The sequence below is a fragment of the Moschus berezovskii genome, chromosome 9 (assembly GCF_049115385.1).
Source record: "Moschus berezovskii isolate FMDL1 chromosome 9, NW_MosBer_1.0, whole genome shotgun sequence".
Taxonomy (NCBI): Eukaryota; Metazoa; Chordata; class Mammalia; order Artiodactyla; family Moschidae; genus Moschus; species Moschus berezovskii.
In genome coordinates this window covers 87,046,839-87,068,864 of record NC_142468.1, presented here as the reverse complement: position 1 = coordinate 87,068,864, position 22,026 = coordinate 87,046,839, and the positions used below count along the sequence as shown (strand labels likewise).

The window sequence follows — 22,026 nt, the reverse complement described above, 5'->3', positions numbered from 1 at the left end:
AAAGACTGGTTGCTTGGAGGAACCCCTTGCCTAGGTTCTCAGCTGGGTGCTGCCCTGGTTGGAGGCAATACCAGCAGTTAGTTCCATGATGCTATAAGTGTGAACCTCCTAAGATGTAACATGGGTAGCAGAGCCTGGGATGTATCTGAGCAAGTACTGACCTCTTACAGAGAAATGAGAACTCTGAGTTTTAGCTTCTCCACTTCCTAATCTTCAGAAGCACAAGACTGCTCCTACAGGGAATAAAGAGTTGACTCTTACCTGCCACAGTCTTGGTGAAAAGAGATGATGCCTGTCACAAAACAGGTATTTGAATTGTACCTAAAATGGGAAGTATCAAGTCATCTCTTAATAAGGACATTTACATGGACCATTAACTTTTATTTAATTTTATTTTTTCCATGGATTATTGGTACTTGTAACTTTCCTTTATACAGTGCTTTAAACATTATGAAATGCTATGCTGTCCAGAATTAATTTATTTCTTGGAAGGCTTATCTGACAATTCCAAAGTGAAGGCTACAGAATGGTGCTTTACATTCTGCTATTTCAGAACACTTGGCATGGGTCTCTGGGGGGTGCTTCCCCCCAAGTCCTTTGATTCTACTTGGTACACATGAAAATTGTGCTCAGAAATGGCCTACACCCAGTCACCGAAGGACAAATACTGTATGACACCACTTACAGAAGGTACCTGGAGAAGTCAAACGCATAGAAACAGAAAATAGAACAGTGCATGCCAGGGGCTGGGGGAGGGGTAGGAGGAGTTGTTCTGTGGATGTAGAGTTTCAGTCATGTAGGATTGGGATGAGAGGTTCTGGGGAATCTTTTGCACAACAATGTGCATGTGGGTGACAGTATTTTATTATGCACTTAGAAATTGTTGAGAGGGTGAATTTTATGTTATATGCTTTTTTGCCACAATAAAAAATTAATCATTAATAATAGAAAAAGAAATGGCCTACACCAATCTCCCACCCAAGGCAGGAATCATTTCCACACATCCTAACCAGGGCTCTGGTGGAAAGGCAAAGGCCTCTGGTTGCCTCCAGAAATTCTCCTGTTTTTCTAAGAAAGCATGGACAGCCCAATAGAAATACCCTGTGATCCACAAATGCCAGACACAGAAGGAATTTCCAATTTTCTCAGTTCAGTTCTGTCACTCAGTTGTGTCCGACTCTGTGACCCCATGGACTGCAGCACGCCAGGCCTCCTTGTCCATCAGCAACTCCCGGAGTTTACTCAAACTCATGTCCATTGAGTCAGTGATGCCATTTGACCATCTCATCCTCTGTCGTCCCCTTCTCCTCCTGCGTTCAATCTTTCCCAGCATCAGGGTCTTTTCCAATGAGTCAATTCTTCACATCAGGTGGCCAAAGTATTGGAGTTTCAGCTTTAGCATCAGTCCTTCCAATAAATATTCAGGACTGATTTCCTTTGGGATAGACTGGTTGAATCTCCTCGCAGTCCAAGGGACTCTCAAGAGTCTTCTCCAACACCACAGTTCAAAAGCATCAATTCTTCGGTGATCAGCTTTTATAGTCCAACTCTCACATCCATACAAGACTACTGGGGAAAAACCATAGCTTTGACTAGACAGACCTTTGTTGGCAAAGTAATGTCTCTGCTTTTTAATATGCTCTCTGGGTTGGTCACAGCTTTCTTCCAAGGAGCAAATGTCTTTTTTTCATCTTTTAATTTCAAATCACCATCTGCAGTGATTTTGGAGCCCCCTAAAATAAAGTCTGTCACTGTTTCCACTGTTTCCCCATATATTTGCCATGAAATGATGGGACCAGATGCCGTGATCTTATTTTTCTGACTGTTGAGTTTTAAGGCAACTTTTTCACTCTCTTCTTTCACCTTAATCAAGAGGCTCTTTAGTTCTTCTTCACTTTCTGCCATAAGGGTGGTGTCATCTGCATATCTGAGGTTATTGATATTTCTCCCGGCAGTCTTGATTCCAGCTTGTGCTTCATCCAGTCCAGCATTTCTCCAATTTTCTAGTAGCCACATAACAAAAAGTTAAAAAAAGATGAAATTAATTATTAACTAAAATATTTTATTTAACCCAACATATCCAAATAGCATCAATGAAAAATGTAATCAATGTAAAATAATTATTAATGAACTATTCTAGCTAATTTCCTGTGTTCCAGAAAATGATAGCAATCTGCCCTCTCTCTGCCTCTTTCTTCCTTGAGATAACAGAACTGCTTTCTGGGCCCTCAAAGTGGGCCACAGGTCTTCCCTGGTGAGCTACAATCCATGGGGCCAGAAAGAGTCGGACATGACTGCACAATTAACACAACACACAAAAAGTGGGCCACACCATTGGCCCAACAAGAAGAGCTCATAGCTCTGTACCCAGTGGGACTCCAGCCTGCTCAGTACCCCAGGAATGAGGAAAGAGGGGTAGGAAATTGAGGAAATTTGAACTGCTAATGTCAACCATCGTCCCAAAGTATGGGCAAGTTACAATTACTGCTTCCTCCAAGAATGCCAGCCTAGGACTTCCAAAGCTTGGGGAGTGAAACTCAGAATGTAAAATGCTCAGTACGCTGTAATGAAGTTCAGGTCATTATTACCACCATCAAAATTGCTAACATTTTTAGAGTGCTAATTTTTACATATATTAACCCATTATCTTCACAACAATCTGTCATATAGGTAGCATTTTTATTCCCATTTTACGAATGAGGCAAATAACTTACCCTGGGTCCCAAGCTAGTGAATACTGGAGCCAGGATTCAAAGGCAGGCAGTTTAAACACAGAGCCTATGCTTTTAACCACAATACCATCAGAGAGAAAATACTTATTCAGGGGTAACATATGAGAAGATTTTGTGCTTGTGATTAGTTAATTGGTCGTGTCTGATTCTTCAACCTTTTGGATTACAGCCCACCAGGCTACTCTGTCCAGAGGATTTTTCAGGCAAGAATACTTGAGTGGGTTGCCATTTCCTTCTCCAGGGGATCTTCCCAACCCTGGGATTGAACCTGTATCTCCTGTGTCTTCTGGGTTGCAGACGGATTTTTTTGCCCACTAAGGCATCAGGGAAGCCCATGAGAAGATCAACCCAAGATTTATAAGAGAGTTGTAAAGATGTTATAAATATCTGTACCACTTTGTCTCTTAATTTCAACTTTTAGCTGTAAAAATACAGTGGTAAAGACCTTTTTCTCTATAGCAGATCAAGGGACCTGAGCTGGGACTGAGGGTGCAGTTTCTTTTTGCTTCTGCACAGACCTATGCATTAAAAGGCTGAGTCTGAGATTTTAGAAGATTCACTAGTGTAAATACTGGTCTAAATTAAGAAATAATCTGATTACTCCTCACATAAAGTTTTGTTGTTAAACATTTAAACATTTCTTAATTGATCTTTTAAAAAAGCATTATTTTGGCTATCCAATATAAAATCATGCATAGGACCAATAACATATTCCATATGGTTTTTGCATTAAAGGAATATTATATAAATTAATAAATTCCTCATGGAGAAGGAAATGGCAACCCACTCCAGTGTTCTTGCCTGGAGAATCCCAGGGACGGGGGAGCCTGGTGGGCTGCCGTCTATGGGGTCACACAGAGTCGGAAACGACTGAAGTGACTTAGCAGCAGCAGCAGCAGCATGTTAATCAGATGTTGTTATCATTTCACAGAGACAGATAGAAACTTTCTTTCTTCCTGAAATGAGACAGGACACAGGAAACACATCAGACGTCCATTCTTGACTCAGATACTGTTTGTCTCTTAATTTCCAACCCATATTTAGCCACTTTCTCACTACTTTACTAATAACTATTAATAGCCTCTGGTCATTTTAAACTGTTTTCCTCATGCCATTAGGATAAAGTGCTTATGCATTTTATTTGGTTCTAAAATTTCAAGAGTGAACCATTGACTCGTTCTAAAAATTGCTTCATCTTTAGAATTCTTTAAGGCTATAATTTTTAGGTAAATCTGATTAGTGGAAATCTGATCTTTCAAATACAGAACAAATGCAAGTGAACAGTACTGGAATTTCCCCCATTCATTCCTGGTACTCTTTATGTAAAATTTAACATGAAGGGGGTTGTAAAACTGATTTGAAATTTGTTGATTACATACTTGCACAATATCACAATTCTAGTAGTAATGAAAGAGAAATTCAGAAATCTCTGTGCATAACCACAATGAACTTTGCCTGGTGATATTTTGAGTTAATATGCATGCAATACTAGAAAGCCCTTTATCATTCAAACATCATCGGTGATGTATTTGGGGATTTTTAAAAACTTTTTACTTTATATTGGAGATGGTTAACAATCTTGTGATAGTTTCAGGTGTATAGTCAAATAATGCAGCCATACATATACACGTATCCATTCTCCTGTTTGGGGATTGTTAAAGAATTTTAATACACCTTACCTTTTAATAGAAAGTTTTTCTACTTGAGTATTTTCACTTGACAGCTTTTCCTTCTCCATATGGTATGAAATGGTGGTTGTGAATACCAATATGATTTCACTGAGTTTTAAAAAGGTAGACAGCGAGAACTATGGGCCATTTCCCTAAAGAGAAGTGATGTGTTATGTCTACACTCTTGGTCAAGGTGATTGTCACTGCCTGCATTTGGCTGTGGAAAGCGTGGAGGAAAGAAAAACCCCAAAGAAAGTAAACAGCTTCTTAGATAGCCATTATTTTTAAATCTATAAACAGGAGCAGTAATACCCATAAGGCGTGCTGTGATTCATGGGGTCGCAAAGAGTCGGACACGACTGAGCGACTGAACTGAACTGAACTGAAAACCCATAAATATTTTTGACACATTTGGAAAGAAATCTTCTACAAACCCATAATCAGTCAGTGGTGAATTTCATGTAACACTTCACATCATAAGGTATTTATGCAGATGGTGCTAGAGTGTGTAGTGGCTAAGAAGAAAGTCTGGTCCTGCTTCTGTGGCTGCAAGGCTTCCCTACGTACCCATGGTGTGATTTGGGTCAGTGTAACTAATCTTCTAAGCCTTGATCTCCTCCTTACAAAAATGGGACTAATAACACTTTTACAGATTTGTAGAAGGATTAAATACAACAAGACACAAATTGTTTAGCACCAGACCTGACACAGAACTATTCAGTAAATATTAGCTACTTTTCCCATAAGATTCAGTTCTCAAAAGAAATCATTGTATGTTAATAATCAGGAACTGAACTCTGGAAACTTCAAGTCATGTTTAAAATAGCCAGGCCTCAGTAGGTCTTTTGTTGTTCAGTGTGATAGATGAATAATTTTAAACTATTTCAGGTATTGGGTAAGGGTCTAAAGCTGCTGTTGCTGTTAAGTCGCTTCAGTCCTGTCCAACTCTGTGCGACCCCACAGGTGGCAGCCTACCAGGCTCCCCATCCCTGGAATTCTCCAGGCAAGAACACTGGAGTGGGTTGCCATTTCCTTCTCCAATGCATGAAAGTGAAAAGTGAAAGTGAAGTCGCTCAGTCGTGTCCGACTCTTAGCAGCCCCATGGACTACAGCCTACCAGGCTCCTCCGTCCATGGGATTTTCCAGGCAAGAGTACTGGAGTGGGGTGCCATTGCCTTCTCCGAAGGGTCTAAAGCAGTGGGTCTCAACTTTGCAATATATTAGTATCACCTGTGTATGCATTCATGCTCAGTTGTGTCTGATTCTTTGCTATCCTATAGACTGTAGCCCTCCAGGTTCATCTGTCCATGGGATTTTCCAGGCAAGAATACTGGAGTGGGTTGCCATTTCCTACTCCAGGGGATCTTCCTGACCCAGGGATTGATCCCGTATCTCTTATGTCTCCTGCACTGACAGGCAAATTCTTTACCACTGAGCAACCGGGAAAGCCCTAGTATCTCCTGGGGGACATTAAAAGCCCTTACACCCAGGTTATAGCCCAGACTAATAAAATCAGAGTCTCTGAGGGAGGGAGAAAGCCATCAGAGTATTTTTATTTCTTTATTATTTTTTTCCATCAGAGTATTTTTAATGATCCTCAGGTGATTTCAATGAGCAGCCAAATAAGGTTCTCATTTGCTCTAAAATTCTGAAGGTGCTATGTAGTTTCATTAAATGTAGGAAAGTAGCTGAAACAAACAGTGCCAGGTCAGTGCTAAGATGAAGTTTTACATGGAGGCTGTGGGGATTCAATGGAAGACAAATCTAAAGGACACTAACTTTCATTGGTGCTGCTTTGTAGGTATCACAACATGCTGTCTGTTCTTAGCAAAGCCCTGAAGAGAGTCTGTCCTAAGGAGTTAAAACTCACTTGACTGGTTTACATTTGTCCTTGATATTTTTCTCATAGCAAATTTATTAGTAGCATGCACAGAAACATGTATACAGTCTACCAGCCTCTGAAACAGCATTCCAGGATGTAATTGAAACATTATTGATTAATTGACCTATATCCATTGTGTAAGCCTCTAACTAAAACCCAGGATTGGCTGAAGGGAGAGGGGAATGAGGAATTAGTGTTCAATGGGTACAGAGGTGGCTCAGTGGGTAAAATAATCTACCTGCAATGTGGGAGATGCAGGTTTGATCTCTGGGCCGGGAAGATCCCCTGGAGGAGGAAATAGCAACCTGCTCCAGTATTCTTGCCTGGAAAATTCCATGGACAGAGGAGCCTGGTGGGCTACAGTCCATGGGTTGAAAAGAGTCAGACACGACTGAAACGACTAAGCATGCACATGTTGGCCACCTCCTAAAATGCAAATATTAAGCATTTCTAAAAATTACTCAGTATAGTGGATGAAACAGAAACAAAGTACAGAATTGCTTCATCCTCTGAAACCATTTTTTACTTCTCATTGGTCAATCACACTCTAAAGAGACCAGGAACTATGGTCTAATCTTGCCACTGAAAACCTGACTCATCTTCACATGTGACCTGTGACACCGGAATGCTGATCCCTCTCTATGTGGCCCGCTAGACAATCCAGTGTTATAGTTTTTGGGTGAGATTAGGTCATAAACCCAGCTACAAACTTTTTCTATGACAGAACACTCAGTTGTATGTGTGTGTAGTGACTAATAGAATTTAATCTATCAGGTTTATGTACAATATCATCCTGAATTCCAAAATTCCAAAATGGCCCTTTGAGTGAGTGAAAGTCGCTCAGTTGTGTCCTACTCTTAGCAACCCCATAGTCTCTAGCCCACCATGCTTCTCTGTCCATGGAATTCTTCAGGCAAGAATATGGGAATAGGTTGCCATTTCCTTCTCCAGGGGATCTTCCTGACCTGGGTGTCAAACCCAGGTCTCCTGCATTGTAGGCAGATTCTTTACCATATGAGCCACCAGGGAAGCCCTTTCTCTCTCTCTCTCTCTCCATATATATATATATATATACACACTGAATTGTAGCTGGATTCAAGACCTTATAGACAATTCTGTGCCATAATTAGATGCACAATTTTAAGAGTCACAATTTAAACAGCAATATTTAAATTGCTCTTTAAATATACCATATAAGTACTGTAAATTTTTCATCTAAAATAATTTAGCTGACAAGAGTAGTATTGCTTCCTTGCATATCTCCACCTAATTTTTTTCTTCTCTCTATATTCAGGGACATCCACCTTCAGTGTTTTTTTTTTTTCCTTTGCTCATCTGCCAAGTCTCTTCTCTATTCCCTTAAGCCAAGATTCTCTGGCATAAACACCTACGGCTGCCAAACCTCCCCGATATTGCCCTAACATAAGCAACCCGAAGATGACTACTCTTTCCCTCCCTGCAATTTGCTTTGTATATGCAGTTGCCAGATGCCTGCGGAATTAAGTACTAGGGGGATAGGAAAGAAACTATTCCTTCTTCTGATGAGGGAAAGTGGAGGAAAGAAAGAATAACTCTCTAACTCACCCGCTGCAGTTGGTAAGAAAGGCCCTGGAGCTCTATAAAGAACTGGCTTCAAACGACTGGGTATGATTTACATGTTTCACTCTTTTCTGTAAGCTATGTGGAAGTGTTTGATCTTTATCAGGTATATGCTGTTCCATTCTCTGCAATCTGATCAGAAAGTTGTTTGTTCCCTAAATACCTAAGGAATCAGATGAGAACTGGTATACCTCTTTGAGAACATTGGCCAACATGTAATGCTGTGTCAGCTTTCCAGTGTTTAAGACTCTTCTGAAGACCTTTGGCCTACATAGGCGACCTGGATGTAGCAAACAGTGAGCCCTGCTCACTGTCAAGGGACTTGGAATTCGTGTCCTGTTGTTGTTCATTCCCTCAGTCATGTCCGACTCTTTGTGACTCCATGGACTACAGCACGCCAGGCCTCCCTGTCCTTTACCATCACCCTGTGTTTGCCCAAACTCATGTCCATTGAGTCGATGATGCTATCCAATCATCTCATCTTCTGTCACCCCCTTCTCCTCCTGCCCTTAATCTTTCCCAGCATCAGGGTCTTTTCTAATGAGTCAGCTCTTCACATCAGATGGCCAAATTATTGGAGCTTTAGCATCAGTCCTTTCAATGGATATTTAGAGCTGATTTCCTTTAGGATTGACTGGCTTGATCTCCGTGCAGTCCAAGGGACTCTCAAGAGTCTTCTTCAACATCATAGTTCAAAAGCATCAATTCTTTGGCACTAAGCCTTCTTTATGGTCCAACTCTCACATCCATACATGACCACTGGAAAAACCATAGCTTTGACTATACAGACCTTTGTCAACTTTTGTGTCCTGAGTTGTCCACTAACCGGTTCTGGGAACTTGGACAAATCCCTTACTGTCTCTGCCCTATGGTGTCTTCGCTGGTAAAATGAAGATAATAAGGACTGTCATTGTGGGGCATGTTTTAAGGGAGCACTGTTTGCAGTAGCTGACATGGATGACTTCCTGTCATCTTCCCAACAATCCCAAGAATAGGTATTGTTATCATTGTCATTCATTTTAAAGATGTAGAAAGGGAGACACAAAGAGGTTAGTTTTCTTACCTATGGTCCCAGAGCTGCTTTTGGAGCCAGGATTCAGACCCAGGCAGCCCAGTGGCCAGAACATAAGCTCTGTGGTTATGAGAGGGTGGTGTGCCCTCTCTCACTGAGTTATCATAATTCAGTATTTGAAGGTAAGTGCCACACATTGTTATTCCCTCACTTCCCCATCTATCAAAAGGAGACAATACTTCTGTTTCAGAGTGTCCCTAAGGCATAAACTTGTGTGAGAGGGGTGAAATTTTGCAACTTCCCTCTCAGCACCGCAACCACATACAAAACACATTTTGCTTTTCAGCCTTAAGAAACTGCACATGGTCGAAGCCTATCTGCTGCTACAGTATAAAACTGACATCTTTTCCCCCTTTTGCTTCTTACAGATTTTTGCATATATGAATGAAAACTCTTCCCGGAAAGAAAAGTGGGACCTCCAAGCTCTTAGATTTTTATCAATTAACTCAATAATTGACCCCTGGGTCTTTGCCATTCTGAGACCTCCTGTTCTGAGACTAATGCGTTCAGTCCTCTGCTGTCGGGTTTCATTAAGAGCACAAGAAGCAACACAAACTTCCTGTTCTACACAGTCAAATGCCAGTAAACAGATTGACCTTTGAGGATGGTAGTTAAGAAGTGCTAGTTAACCACCATCTGGAAGATCATTTTGAAATGGTTCCTTAGAGAAATGGAAAAAAGTTAGTTTATAAACACAATGATGTTACCCTAATGAAGCTGAGTAAACAAACATTTCAGGAGTGGTTTGGGCTACAGATGTGCTGACAAGGCACTTCTGGGAAGGTGTCGGAAGGATCTATAAAACCTACCCTCAAGGAGCATGTTCATGGTCTTTGGAGGAACAACCAACTGTATTTATGATCCCATGCCTTTTGATTTAAGCTTTCTTGTTGAATGAGGAAGCATGTAGTTTTGTAATTTGTTTAAAGCCCTAAATAGTTACTGTGTTTTCTATTTTAATCTTCTGGGCTAGTACCATTGTAAACATAACAGTGTACAGTCTAACCAGATAAAACTTATATATTCTCTAGGAAGTGGATATGGGCAAGCAACCAAGCCTGGTGTCTTGTAATTGCTTATCAAACCCTTTCTTTGGACAATGAGTTTGAAAATCATAAGTACTTTGTACTGTATGTTTGTATATGTGGGAGCATGCTCTTGTCACGATAGTATTACTCATAGAAGAGTAGGCTCAGTTGTCAGAGTGTCAGGTTATTTATTTTATAACATCTGTTGAACTAATGGTAACTAAAAGGACTTTAGAAATTTTCCTCTCAGCGATAAATAGTAGATTATGAAGATAAGTAATTCTCATTAATATTCTACTTTTTATTTCCAGGGAAGGGTGTATGCGGTTATGTCTGAGTCAAATATTAGAATTAAAAACTGAAAAATCTGGTCAGTTCTTCAGCTACACTGAACTCTTTTAATGCTGATATTGAGGCTGTAACTAACCCACTTTGTAGGATGATTGTGTTGTAGCAAAATTCATCTGTCTGAATGTTTATCTGGGAAACATGGCTTGACTCATGCTGTATAGGAAATCATACAGTGTATCATATTTTAATATATTTCTAAATCTAAATGTTTAGCATTGTATAAACTTAGCATCAAAATATTTCAGTGAATTTGTATTGTTTAATCATATCTTAGTTATAGTATAAACTCATCTGAAATGTTACAAAAATAAGCTATAAACCAAAAAAATTTGAAAATGGAATAGTATGTGATGAATTCCCCCCAAATAGCAATTTACAGTTTCTGTGGATATACTAATTTTAAAAATTAGATAAAAGTGGAGTTTTAAAATTTAATTTAGCAGATTTTTAAAGTGTGGTTGGATTGCAAATTAGAGTTTGAAATATTCAATACAATACTTGATATTAGAGGAAATTTTTCCCCTTATAGCATGATCTTCAATATAGTGGACATTTTATTTATTTTATTTTATTTTTTGCAGTGAATATTATTACAACATAGCTATAATAAAAACCAAAAAAGAATATTAGTTTTTTCAAAGTCTCATTTAATTGCTTATACAAAACTATTTCCTGGAAGTAGTTATCAGACTAGATGATCACTTAAGAGTGATTCTGAAATCAATGTATTATGACAGAATCTATATCAAATTATCCCTTATTTTAAAAAGAATAAATGAATGGTTTGCTTTTGTACTAATTTAAACAAACCAGGCTAAGTTTAACTTAGCTAAAATCTGGACATGTAAATAAAGCTTCACTGTCCACCAAGATAAGAAATTGTTCTAAATAAGAATAATTAGGCTCATGGGTAATTCCTGAACATAAAATGCTAAAGTTATTCTGGATCTGGAAGATTAATTTCTTTTATCAGATGACTTTTATTCCTCCAAATAAAAATGTTACCTACAATCATTCACCCTACCTCATCATCCCCCCAGATTTTCGAATAATGCCTGAGAAATTTAAAAAGAAAAAAAAAAAGCACAGACTTGGATATAATATCAGTAGTGGAAACAAAATTATTCACTCTGTGACCCAAAAATATGAGTATAAGCCATTTAAGAACGTGATAGATTTCCAGAGCTCTGTTTCCTAGTATATTCCTGTTCCTTGCACTGTGTTAAATGACTAAATCCTGAAATTTTATTTGCACTGATATTTACATAGAAGAAATTGAAAGTTAAAATCCTATGTAATAGTAAATTACTTACTATTAATGGAAATTTCAAGGTAATAGAGAAATTACTTATCTTGGATATGTAAATATTTCCTTTTTAAGAATCACATCACATCAGATGTACCTGTTTAAGTTTGCTGACTCATTTTCAAGTTAAATAAAAAACACAGAACGAAGTCTGGTATATCAGAACATTGAATTATAATAAAGGAAGACCTAGATTTTATTCTTTGTCCCCGACAGTCAGTGGAATGAAAAGAGAGAAAAACTATAGTGGATATTCAACTCAGTATGCCGCAACTGAGACCTGGCCTAGCTAAATAAATAAATAACTGTCTTTTAAAAAAGCCAGGATAAATGCACATGCATAGCTGATTCCCTTTGCTGTACAGCAGAAACTAACACGATGCTATAAAGCAAGTCTACCTAACTTTCTGAAGCAGTTCTGTTCTGAGCTGAAATGTTACTGGGTGGCTCACTGTGGGGCTTCCCAGGCGATCCTGGTGATAAAGAACCAGCCTGCCAATGCAGGAGATGGGGATTCTATCCCCTGGATTAGGAAGATCCACTGGAGGAGGACATGGCAACCCACCCTAGTATTCTTGCCTGGAGAATCCCATGGACAGAGGAGCAGAGCAGGCTACAGTCCTTAGGGTCACAAAGAGTCATACATGTCTGAAACAACTTGACACGCATGATTCACTGTGGCCCTGGATCATCTTTCCAAGAGAAAACTGGGAAATTCTGGTACTAAACTGTGGCCTTGAATTTCCTAAGATCCTAAAAAGGCCTGTGTTTTCTCAGAAACTATAGAAAGCCTCTGAAAGACCTGACTCTCAAAGTGGTCTGGACCCATGACAACCCAGAGCCAGAAACAGCACCAACCTCTAGCCGCCATACTGGCAGAGACAACACGTCCTGGGCAGGTGGAGGGCAGATCCGAGCCTCATCACTGCATTCTCAATGTGACTCAGAGCCGTTGGTGCCCTGGCCTGCTCTCAGCAGTGCACTTTCAGAGACAGATTGCCCTCGTGCTAATGTAATGTCAGTTCTGCTTTGAACCAAGGAAAAATTAACATCTTCAAGTTCAAAATTTGATGACTTTGAAAGGAAGGGGAAGACAGTTAGTTCACCTTTAAGTAGAGGTTTGTTTCCTTCCCTTGGTTTAGTTGCTCAGTCATGTCTGACTCTTTGGGACCGCATGGACTATAGCCTGCCGGGCTCCTCTGTCCATGGGATTCTCCAGGCAAGAATACTGGAGTGGGTTGCCATTTCCTTCTCCATTACTTCCCTTAGTCAAATCTAATATTTTAAGCCAAAAATGATGGTTTTCTGAATTTGAGAAGAGCCCCTACTTGAATCATTCACAGAGAAACAGTCTTCGCAGAAATTGATTATGTGTGGACTTGCCATGCCTGCTTAGGATGGCCATCTTCTGCCTTTATCAGACATGAACGACTCCGTTAGAATTCCTCTTTGATTGAATGTTTAAATCATACCTATACTCATTATACTAACAGCATTATCATTGACTTTCTTTTTAAATTTACAAAGCGTTTGATCACTGAAATACACACTATGGAAATAAATGTCATTTAAGCAATTCACAGAAGCTACAGTCTAGTGTATACATGGAACAAAGCCATGTATTGGGCATTAATTTCTATTTCAGAAAGTTTCTTTCTGGTAACTTTTGTGACTTTTATTTGTAAGTAAATTTTCTTGAATTATATTTTTGTATTTCCTATAAAATGTATGCACTATTAAAAGTTGATTTGGGTGGCTTAACTCTGTGATCCGGGTGTTTCATTTTTCTTTTAGATATGCCAAATCAAACATCAAATGATCATTCCAGCAGAAACAGCTGGCACATTTGAAAGAGTAACTGAGGACTATTGACTGAAGGAAATGTTTACAGAGGGGAGGGCAGGGTTAAAGGAGTCAACAAAGATGGTGGAGGAGCCCTTGGAAGCTGTTACCACTCCCAGGGCTGAAGGGGCAAGGGAGGAGTTGTGACAGCTGCGTCCCACCCAACAGAAGCTGTCCTTAAGCAGGGAGACTCAGCTGCCGCTGAACCACCTGGAGGGAGGGAGGGCGAGAAGGGGCAAGGGGACCAGTTCCTGGAGGACCTTCCTGTGCTTCTGCTGTCCTCCCACTGGCCAAACCAAGCGTAACCCAGAGAGTAAGAATCGTGAAGACCACAGTGCTGGTGGAGAGTAGGCTTAGGGGGCAGATGACGAATATCCAGCATAAGGAGTTAAAAATCCATTCTTCTAAAAATTATACCAACAGTTCTGTGGTAACCAAAATGGGAAAGAAATCCAAAAGAGAGGGACTGTTTGGGGACTCCCCTGGTGGTGCAGGGACTAAGACTGTGCTCCCAGTGCAGGGGACCTGGGTTCAGTCCCTGGTCAGAGAAATTGATCCCACATGCCGCAACTAAAAGTTCACACTCTGCAACGAAAAGACCCCTTGTGCCGCAACTGAGACCTGGCGCAGCTAAATATATAAATAACCGTCTTTAAAAAAAACCAGGATAAACGCGCATGCATAGCTCATTCTCTTTGCTGTACAGCAGAAACTAACATGATACTGTAAAGCAACTCTACTCCAATAAAAATTACCAAAAAATAAAATTACACCAACACAAAAACTAAAACCACAACATGGGCAGCCTTTCTTCCTGCCTTCTACTCCAAATAGATATCCTCCAGCAAGCTTGGGGAACAGGCATCAGCCCCAAGCGTATGGAAAGGGGTAAAACACTGTAGATTCCCCCACTTGTCCTAGGCCCTGCTCCCTTGAGGCTGAGCATTTACATTTATCCAACCCTGGAGGAGGTTTATAAGATTGGAAGAGAGAAAGGAGATCAGCCTGAAGCATTGTTCTGCTTTCCTCAGCCACAGCTGCTGCTGCTGCTGCTGAGTCTCTTCAGTCGTGTCCGACTCTGTGCGACCCCATAGACAGCAGCCCACCAGGCTCCCCTGTCCCTGGGATTCTCCAGGCAAGAACACTGGAGTGGGTTGCCATTTACAGCAATACAGCCTAATAGCTCTTCTTAAGCAGAACAAAGGGTAATAGTCACACACACTGGTTTAGAAAGGAACCGAAGCTTACTTTTAAGAAAGACCAGAGGTGGAGGTGGTGAGAAAAATTTAGAAGAATACCAGTAGTTAATGTTAAAGGTAGGCCATATCCCCAAACCTAACATAAGCTGGGATGTGTCTATATAGCTATTGTAGAAAAAGTATATATAACAATTCAGCTAGTCTTCTTAGTTTAAAATGCTAGTAAAAATTTTAAAAAAAATCAAATTTCAACAAAATGGAAAAAAACTGGACAAAGTATGGCTCCCAAGGCCGTCTGCCCTTTCTGTTATCACAGCATTTGTGTCTAGCCTGCCTTTACTCTCCTCCCTCCATCCCCTTCCGGAGCTGCTTTTCCTAGCAGACTGTTCCCTTTCCCCCTTCCACTGGATCCTGTCATCCTTGATGCACACATTCAACCTTTCCCCTTTCAGCAAACTTTAGATTTATCTGGCGCATATTAAACAGGTATCAGACTGCTGGTGGTTTTCTCAGACAAGTAACTCAACCTCTCTGATTCTCAGTTTCCTCGTCTATTAAATAAAGATAATAAAATTATTGTTGTTGTTTAGTTGCAAAGTCGTATCTGATTCTTTTGTGATCCCATGAACTGTAGTCTGCCAGTCCATGGGATTTTCCCTGGCAAGAATACTGGAGTGGATTGTCATTGCCTTCTCCAGGGAATCTTCCCGACCCAGGGATCAAACCCTAGTTTTCTGTGCATCTCCTGCATTGCAGGAGGATACTTTTTACCACTAAGCCACTGGGGAAGCCCAATTAAGATATCCATCTCTGTAATTATTGTGATTATTTGAGAATTAAATGAGTAAGTGCATCCAGGACATTCAGCACGGTGCAATAAGGTTAGGGATTAGCATTTTCTCAGATGCTTGGTTGAATGTCCCCTCTGACCTCTTCACACACATCTGACTTAGACTGCTCATTCCTGGCTGGTCATGGGATCTGTTTTTTAACTCTGGGCAGCTGTCAAGAATGAAGACGATAATATGTATGCAGGGTGAGTTTGTATTTCAGAGAATGCAATAACAACTGGCGCACAAGGGCAATGGACACGAATGTGTGATCATGAAAGAGACCAAGAGAGACAGAAAGACAGCAGGACACAAAACAAGGCCCCTGCGCCCTCAGTGCGGCCAAGGGAGCGAGCGCGAGGGGACAGCACCTGAAACGCCATGCAAACAGGGTGTGTTGAGCGCTGGGAGACACAACTCGGACACAAAACTGAGACTGAGCAGATTTCACTTACACATCATGTTCTCAAGATCCCCAAATCCAGCCCTGGGCCACAGCTGACCTTTCATGTTCCTGAAACCGGTGACCAGACTTCTCTAGGCCCAACATTCCTGCTTTCTTCAACTCTCCCTTACATGACAACTCACCATTTTGGTGCCCTTCTCCTAATATCCAAGTTGCCGATGTCACTCTTGATGTGTTGGGTCAGAACCAAACACCAAGAAATAATTCTAAACCAGCCTTACCAGCGCTGAGTGCTGATATGTCCGTTGCTGGCTTGATCTGGACATTGTCTTTCCACTAATGCAAACTCAGATTACAAAGCTTTGTGAGCAACTGGGTCATACCTTTATATCCTTCAACAAACGGAAGAAGAACTGGCCTTCTACTTTGCAGAGAGGAAAAGTGGGTATGCAGGAGGGAAGTGAGCTGCTCACTAAGGACATCCTTGTTAGATACCCTTACGATTGTGATTATGGTGCTGATCTTGCTGCCTGAAACCACAGAGTCTTTGGTTTCTCATTAGTCACTGGCCTATGGTTCCTGGGTTGGCCCTGGAGACTAGGGATGGAGAGCTTCGAACTTACCGGTTGAGCTTGGTCCTTTGTGTTAATGATGTGGCCCTTGAGATGATGTAGAACTAAACTGCCAGTGCTGCCCAAAGAATAATTTTTTCCTTGAAAATGGAATTCACACTTTTAGTTCTCAAAAGCTATTTTTGCTAGAATTAACTGGTCAATACTCATCTCAGTTCTAAGATTCAGTCCTCACGCTCATCTCAGTGCCTGATATGTCATGATAAATTAAACATTTAAAAATTCAAAAGCTGTGCAATTAAACGTTTAAAGACATAGTTGAGATCATCTTTCAGCTCTTAAAAAACTCAACATGTCCACGTTGTAAAGAGCTCAGAGGAACAAGCCAAAAAGCCCTAGATTTTGCAAACCCAACATTAACTTTTTGTGCTTTTAAAAATAAATGTCCTCGTGTTGCTTGTAAAATGAAAGACAATAACCAAAACACGCCAGGCTGAGTACTGTGGTGTACTACTCTTTGACCTGTAAAAATGATTCCTTCTGGTATGAGTAGGCGTTCTGATAAAAGGAGAGCTTAACTGTGAACTAGAGATCCTCATTCTATTTACTGCCTATTATGGTGACTGGGTAGAAGAGGCCCATTTCTGACAGGAAACACTCAAATGTTCACATCTTCCTGTGAAACACCAGTTTGGAAAATTAAGGAAGGTGGGGAGAGTCAGATTTCTGTTTTCCTTCTACAAATGTCTTCTGTGTTCTCGATTTAGTTATAGGGAACCACAGTGGCTGCTAAGAAAGTGAGAAAACACAATTATCTTGCGTTATCAGTATTAAAGCCTTTTAAAAATAATGTCTTCTGCCTTTAGTTTATCTACTTGAGCCTGTTAAAATATTACTGTTTAAAATGCTCTATAGGGGACTTCCCTGGTTGTCCAGTGGTTAAGACTTGGCCTTCCAATGCAGGGGGTGTAGGTTCAATGTCCACTCTGGGAGCTACAATCCCACATGCTTCATGGCCAAAAAACCAAAACATAAAACAGAAGCAGTATCGTAACAAATTCATTAAAGACTTTAAAAGTGGTCCATCAAAAAAAAAAAAAAAACAACCCTTAAAAAATACTTTGCAATAGGAATTTTGGATTAAGACACAAATAACATGAGGAAAAAAATCTGATTACTGTTTTTTAAACCAACAGCCTGAAAGGTTAATTAAGAGTGGTGATGCTGGGATTGGAATGCAGATATCTGATCAATGAGCTCTTCTCTCTGTAGGATACACCCCCATCCTCCCAAGGCTCCTCTCCCACCTCTCTGCCCTGCTCCTAACTTCAGCCAAGCAGCCCATGTACTGTGCCTGGCGCACACCAGAGGCTCCCATTTCAGGCTCATTGCCCTGGCTGTTGTCTCCATCTGGAATAGATGTTCTTCCCCCAGACAGCCATGGCTCGCTTCTCTTCCTCACCTTCAAAATGCTAACCCAATGCTGGCTTCTCAGTGAGGCCTTTACTGACCCCCTTCCTAAAATCCCTCCCACCCCACCTATACTCCCCATTCCCTTACCCTCCCTGATCACTTTCCAGTGTAAGTGACCTCAAACATACCTAAAGTTAACATACATTCATGGGCTGTGTTTTTGCACTAAAATGTGAGTTCCGGGAGGTAGAGATTGTGGTCTATTTTGTTTTGAGGCCTAATGTTCAGTTCAGTTCAGTCGCTCAGTCGTGTCTGACTCTCCGTGACGCCATGAATCACAGCACGCCAGACCTCCCTGTCCATCACCAACTCCCGGAGTTCACTCAAACTCATGTCCACAGAGTCGGTGATGCCATCCAGCCATCTCATTCTCTGTCGTCCCCTTCTCCTCCCGCCCCCAACCTTTCCCAGCATCAGTTTTTTCCAGTGAGTCAACTCGTCGCATGAGGCCTAATGTTACAGTATCTTATAGAGGCCAAATGTCCTGTATATTTGTAATTGCATCTTACAGATTTCAGGGCCTTCTTCTATTTTAAAAATTTACTCTGCATCACCTCCAAAACCTAATCTCAAATAACTCAGAGGAAAAAGGTCATGTGTACTATACTTTCAGTATTTCTGTGAGCTTACAATTGTTTCAACATTTAAAAAATTAAAACAGCAGTCACACTCCCTGCAAGAGGAAAACAAAAAACATGTCATATTTGTTGTATACAGAGAGATATTAACAAGGCAAACTAAAATCAGAATCTAACTTCTATCACTCTGATTCATTTTTCCTCATATATTCTATTTTTGAGCTGTGAGTAATTTTCAGTGAAATGAAAACCAAAACTAAGACTAATGATACTGAATGTTAATGACAGCTATCTTACAGGCTGAAGAATGATGTGGTCCATAAAGCTGCTCTTTCCAAGAACTGTTATCTTAACCTTTTCAACCTGTGCACCAAGACGTCAGACTAAACACTAATATGATGCTAATGGTTTGGTGCAAAGAATGTATATAATTATCATCCTGTTCCCATTAGGAAAAAATAAACCAAATGCATCTGCAATTATGAACTGTTATTTAAATTTGTATGAGTTATTTGGAAGGAAAATGCAATTATTTCAGCATCACCTAATGACAATTGAAGTGTCATAGGAGAAAATGATTCTGTCCCAAAGAAGACATGGTTCATCCATCAGAGGTCCAGTCTCATACTGTGATTATCTGACTTTGTGGGTTTTCCCAACTTCCTCAGGATCACAAGTTTATCCTTATATATAGGGTAGCCCTCCATACTTCTTATTTCTCGATTCAACCAGCACAAATGTAACAAGGTTTGGAATGGCACAAATGGAAAGTAATTATTCCTAAAGATGAATTTCTACAAGACCTTCTCCTCATGGGAAATCTGTCTGTTCATTTTTCCTGTCAATAGCAAATCTCCATCCAAAAGGATAGAAGGACTGTGTTTCCTCTTGGACTATGTAGCAGGATACCCAGGTGAGGGGAGAGGTTGTCAGGAAATTAGTCAGAAGTGCTGTCTTCTTCTGCTTAGCACTCACATCCTTGCCTGCCCACCCTCCACGCTGCTGCCAGCACGCTGCCCTTGGAGACTGAATTACATAGTGGTTGGTATAAAGTTTGCGCTTTGACGTTAGACAGACCACATTTCAAACCCCGCCTTTGCCTCTTACAGTGTAACCTTGAGCAAGTTACTAAGAGACTTTCTGTCTCTTTTCTCACTCTCTCATGAGGTACTTGCCACCTCACAGAAGCTCTGAAAGAATCAAATAATAGGTCATGTAAAATACTTAAGATAACGTCTAACACATGGTACATGCTTTAAAAAATGCTGGTGATTATTATCATTATTGACTTTTTAAATGATCATTTTATTAAGATCCCATATTTATAGTATATTGAGTTCCAACCCTCTGCTGTTCAAAGCTTTCTGATCGTAAGAGGCGCGCACACACGCAGACCACCAGCGCCACCAATACCAACACCAACACAGCGTCCTCCTATTTGTGCCCACTCATGACTTTGACAGATGTTACCAACAAGGTTGAGGTTCACTGGGGACCCTGAAGAGTCCAGTGAAGTCAGAGGTGATGTAGCTGATTGGAACTACATCTGTGTTCACAGCAGAGAATCACCAAAGAAGCAGTGACTTGGGCACCTGCCCCACCTGTTTCCCTAACACTCAGATTTGGAGGCACTGGTGCAGGTCTTTCCCCAGACAGTCTCAGTTCATTCGGGTTTCTGCTCGAATGTCACTTCCACAGCAAAGTCTCTCTTGACTTATATAAAGTAACTTTCTAATGTATTTCTCGCACTCTTCCTCCTCCCCACAGTCTATTCATTTTTCTTTACAAGTCTTGTCACCCTTCTCATTAACTAGCATTACTGTGTGTGTGTGTGTTTATTTTCTTTCTCTTCAAGGAGGAAAAAAACTCCATGTTGGAAAATTTTTTGTCTTTTTTATTATTAAAATAATATCTCACATAGCAGGGGGTTCAATAAGTACTTCTTCAGTGAATGAATGAAATCTGTCAGATAGCAGTTTAGGCAGAAAGGACCCTAATTTTTAATTGAGGCCAAAGGTCTTTGGAAAAATAAAATATTCCCATGTTTGCTACAAAGAGATTTTCAGAGAAAAGAAGACAACTTTAGCACAATTCATGCAAAAAGACCAAACAAAGCCCCAAACCCCTAAAAGTAACCTTCACTACATAGTTCTTATACACATTTGTAAAAGCATATCTTTTGTATTATTTCTTTTCTGTTTATTTTCATGGTTGGTATTTCTCTTCTCATGAAATACATTTCCACGAATAGAACCTTACTCTACAATGTACCTGTAGGACCTAGGAGTCCAATCTGTGACTACAGTCCAGAACCAATTCGTTCCTAAGTCACCAGTTTCCTTACATCATTGGCTCCCTGTCATCCTGAAGGTGAGATCCAAGCTCCTTAACAGATGACCAAGGAGGGACAGGGTCTGCTGCTTCTCTCCTCTTGTCTCACACAACCCCTGACTCTTGTCTCAGGGCTGAGGTACTTCCAGCTTCTCCTCTCCCTACCTTGGCTGACCTTTCCCCTCCATCAGCAGTGCTTCTGTCTTCCTGTCCTGAAGTCACTGAGGAAGGGATTCTTGACCTCTTCTTCCTATCATGACACTAATGAAAATCAAACTAATTCAACATAACGGTCAATAACTAATCCAGCCAGTAATAAGTAAACTAACCCAGTAATAACTAAAACTAACCCATCCTCTGCTTTTACTCTGAAACTATAATATATCTCTGAAGGCATGCCTGTAATATTTTCTTTTAATTTACTGAAAGGAATCCATCCCATTCCATATCAACTGTAGTTTTGTTGTTGTTGTTTAGTTGCTAAGTCATGTCTGACCCTCTTGCAACCCCATTGGACTATAGCCTGCCAGCCTCCTCAGTCCATGGGATTTCCCAGGCAAGAATACTGGAGTGGGTTGACATTTCTTTCTCAAGGGATCTTCCCGACCCAGGGATCAAACCCGTGTCTCCTGCATTGGCAGGTGGATTCTTTACTACTGAGTCACCAGGGAAGCCCCAACTGGAGCTTGCAAGAGCCCAGTTAGGGTAATATGCATCTCACTGCTGCCTGTGGAATCATATCATGATCCAAAACCAAACTGTAAAAGAAACTGAATACAGATAGAAAAACATACCTGAGACTAGTTGTTTGTTCCCCTGCAAATAATCTTACAAACAGTACCCAAGTTTTAAGAGAAAAAACAAAAAACACTTAACTCCAATTCAGTCTCACAGATGAATCTCTAAGAATCCAAACTCAGCAATAACTTTAAATAAGGAACCCGCAAAATTACAAGGCAACCCACTTCAGTATTCTTGCCTGGAAAATCCCATGGAAGGAGGAGCCTGGTAGGCTACAGTCCATGGGGTCGCAAAGAGTTGGACCTGACTGAGAGACTTCACTTTCACTCTCAAAATTACATATTCCAGGAAGATCTTGAGAGTATGTTGTGAAAGTGAAACTCAGTCATGTCTGACTCTTTGTGACCCCACAGA

General features: G+C 40.6%; 1 protein-coding gene across 3 annotated transcripts in view; it reads left to right on the top strand.

Moving 5' to 3' along the window:
* The window catches only part of PTGER2 (prostaglandin E receptor 2), a 207,320-nt gene that overhangs the window by 1,494 nt on the left and 183,800 nt on the right, over window positions 1-22,026 (top strand). Inside the window, exon 2 of one of the 3 annotated variants that reach the window (XM_055436956.2) lies at window positions 9,324-13,401. The exons of the other annotated variants lie outside the window; for them this stretch is intronic. Coding sequence (XP_055292931.1) covers window positions 9,324-9,557 — 234 coding nt within the window. The 3' untranslated portion in view covers window positions 9,558-13,401. Of the gene's footprint in view, window positions 1-9,323; window positions 13,402-22,026 lie in introns of those variants that run through there. 3 annotated transcript variants of the gene reach the window in all.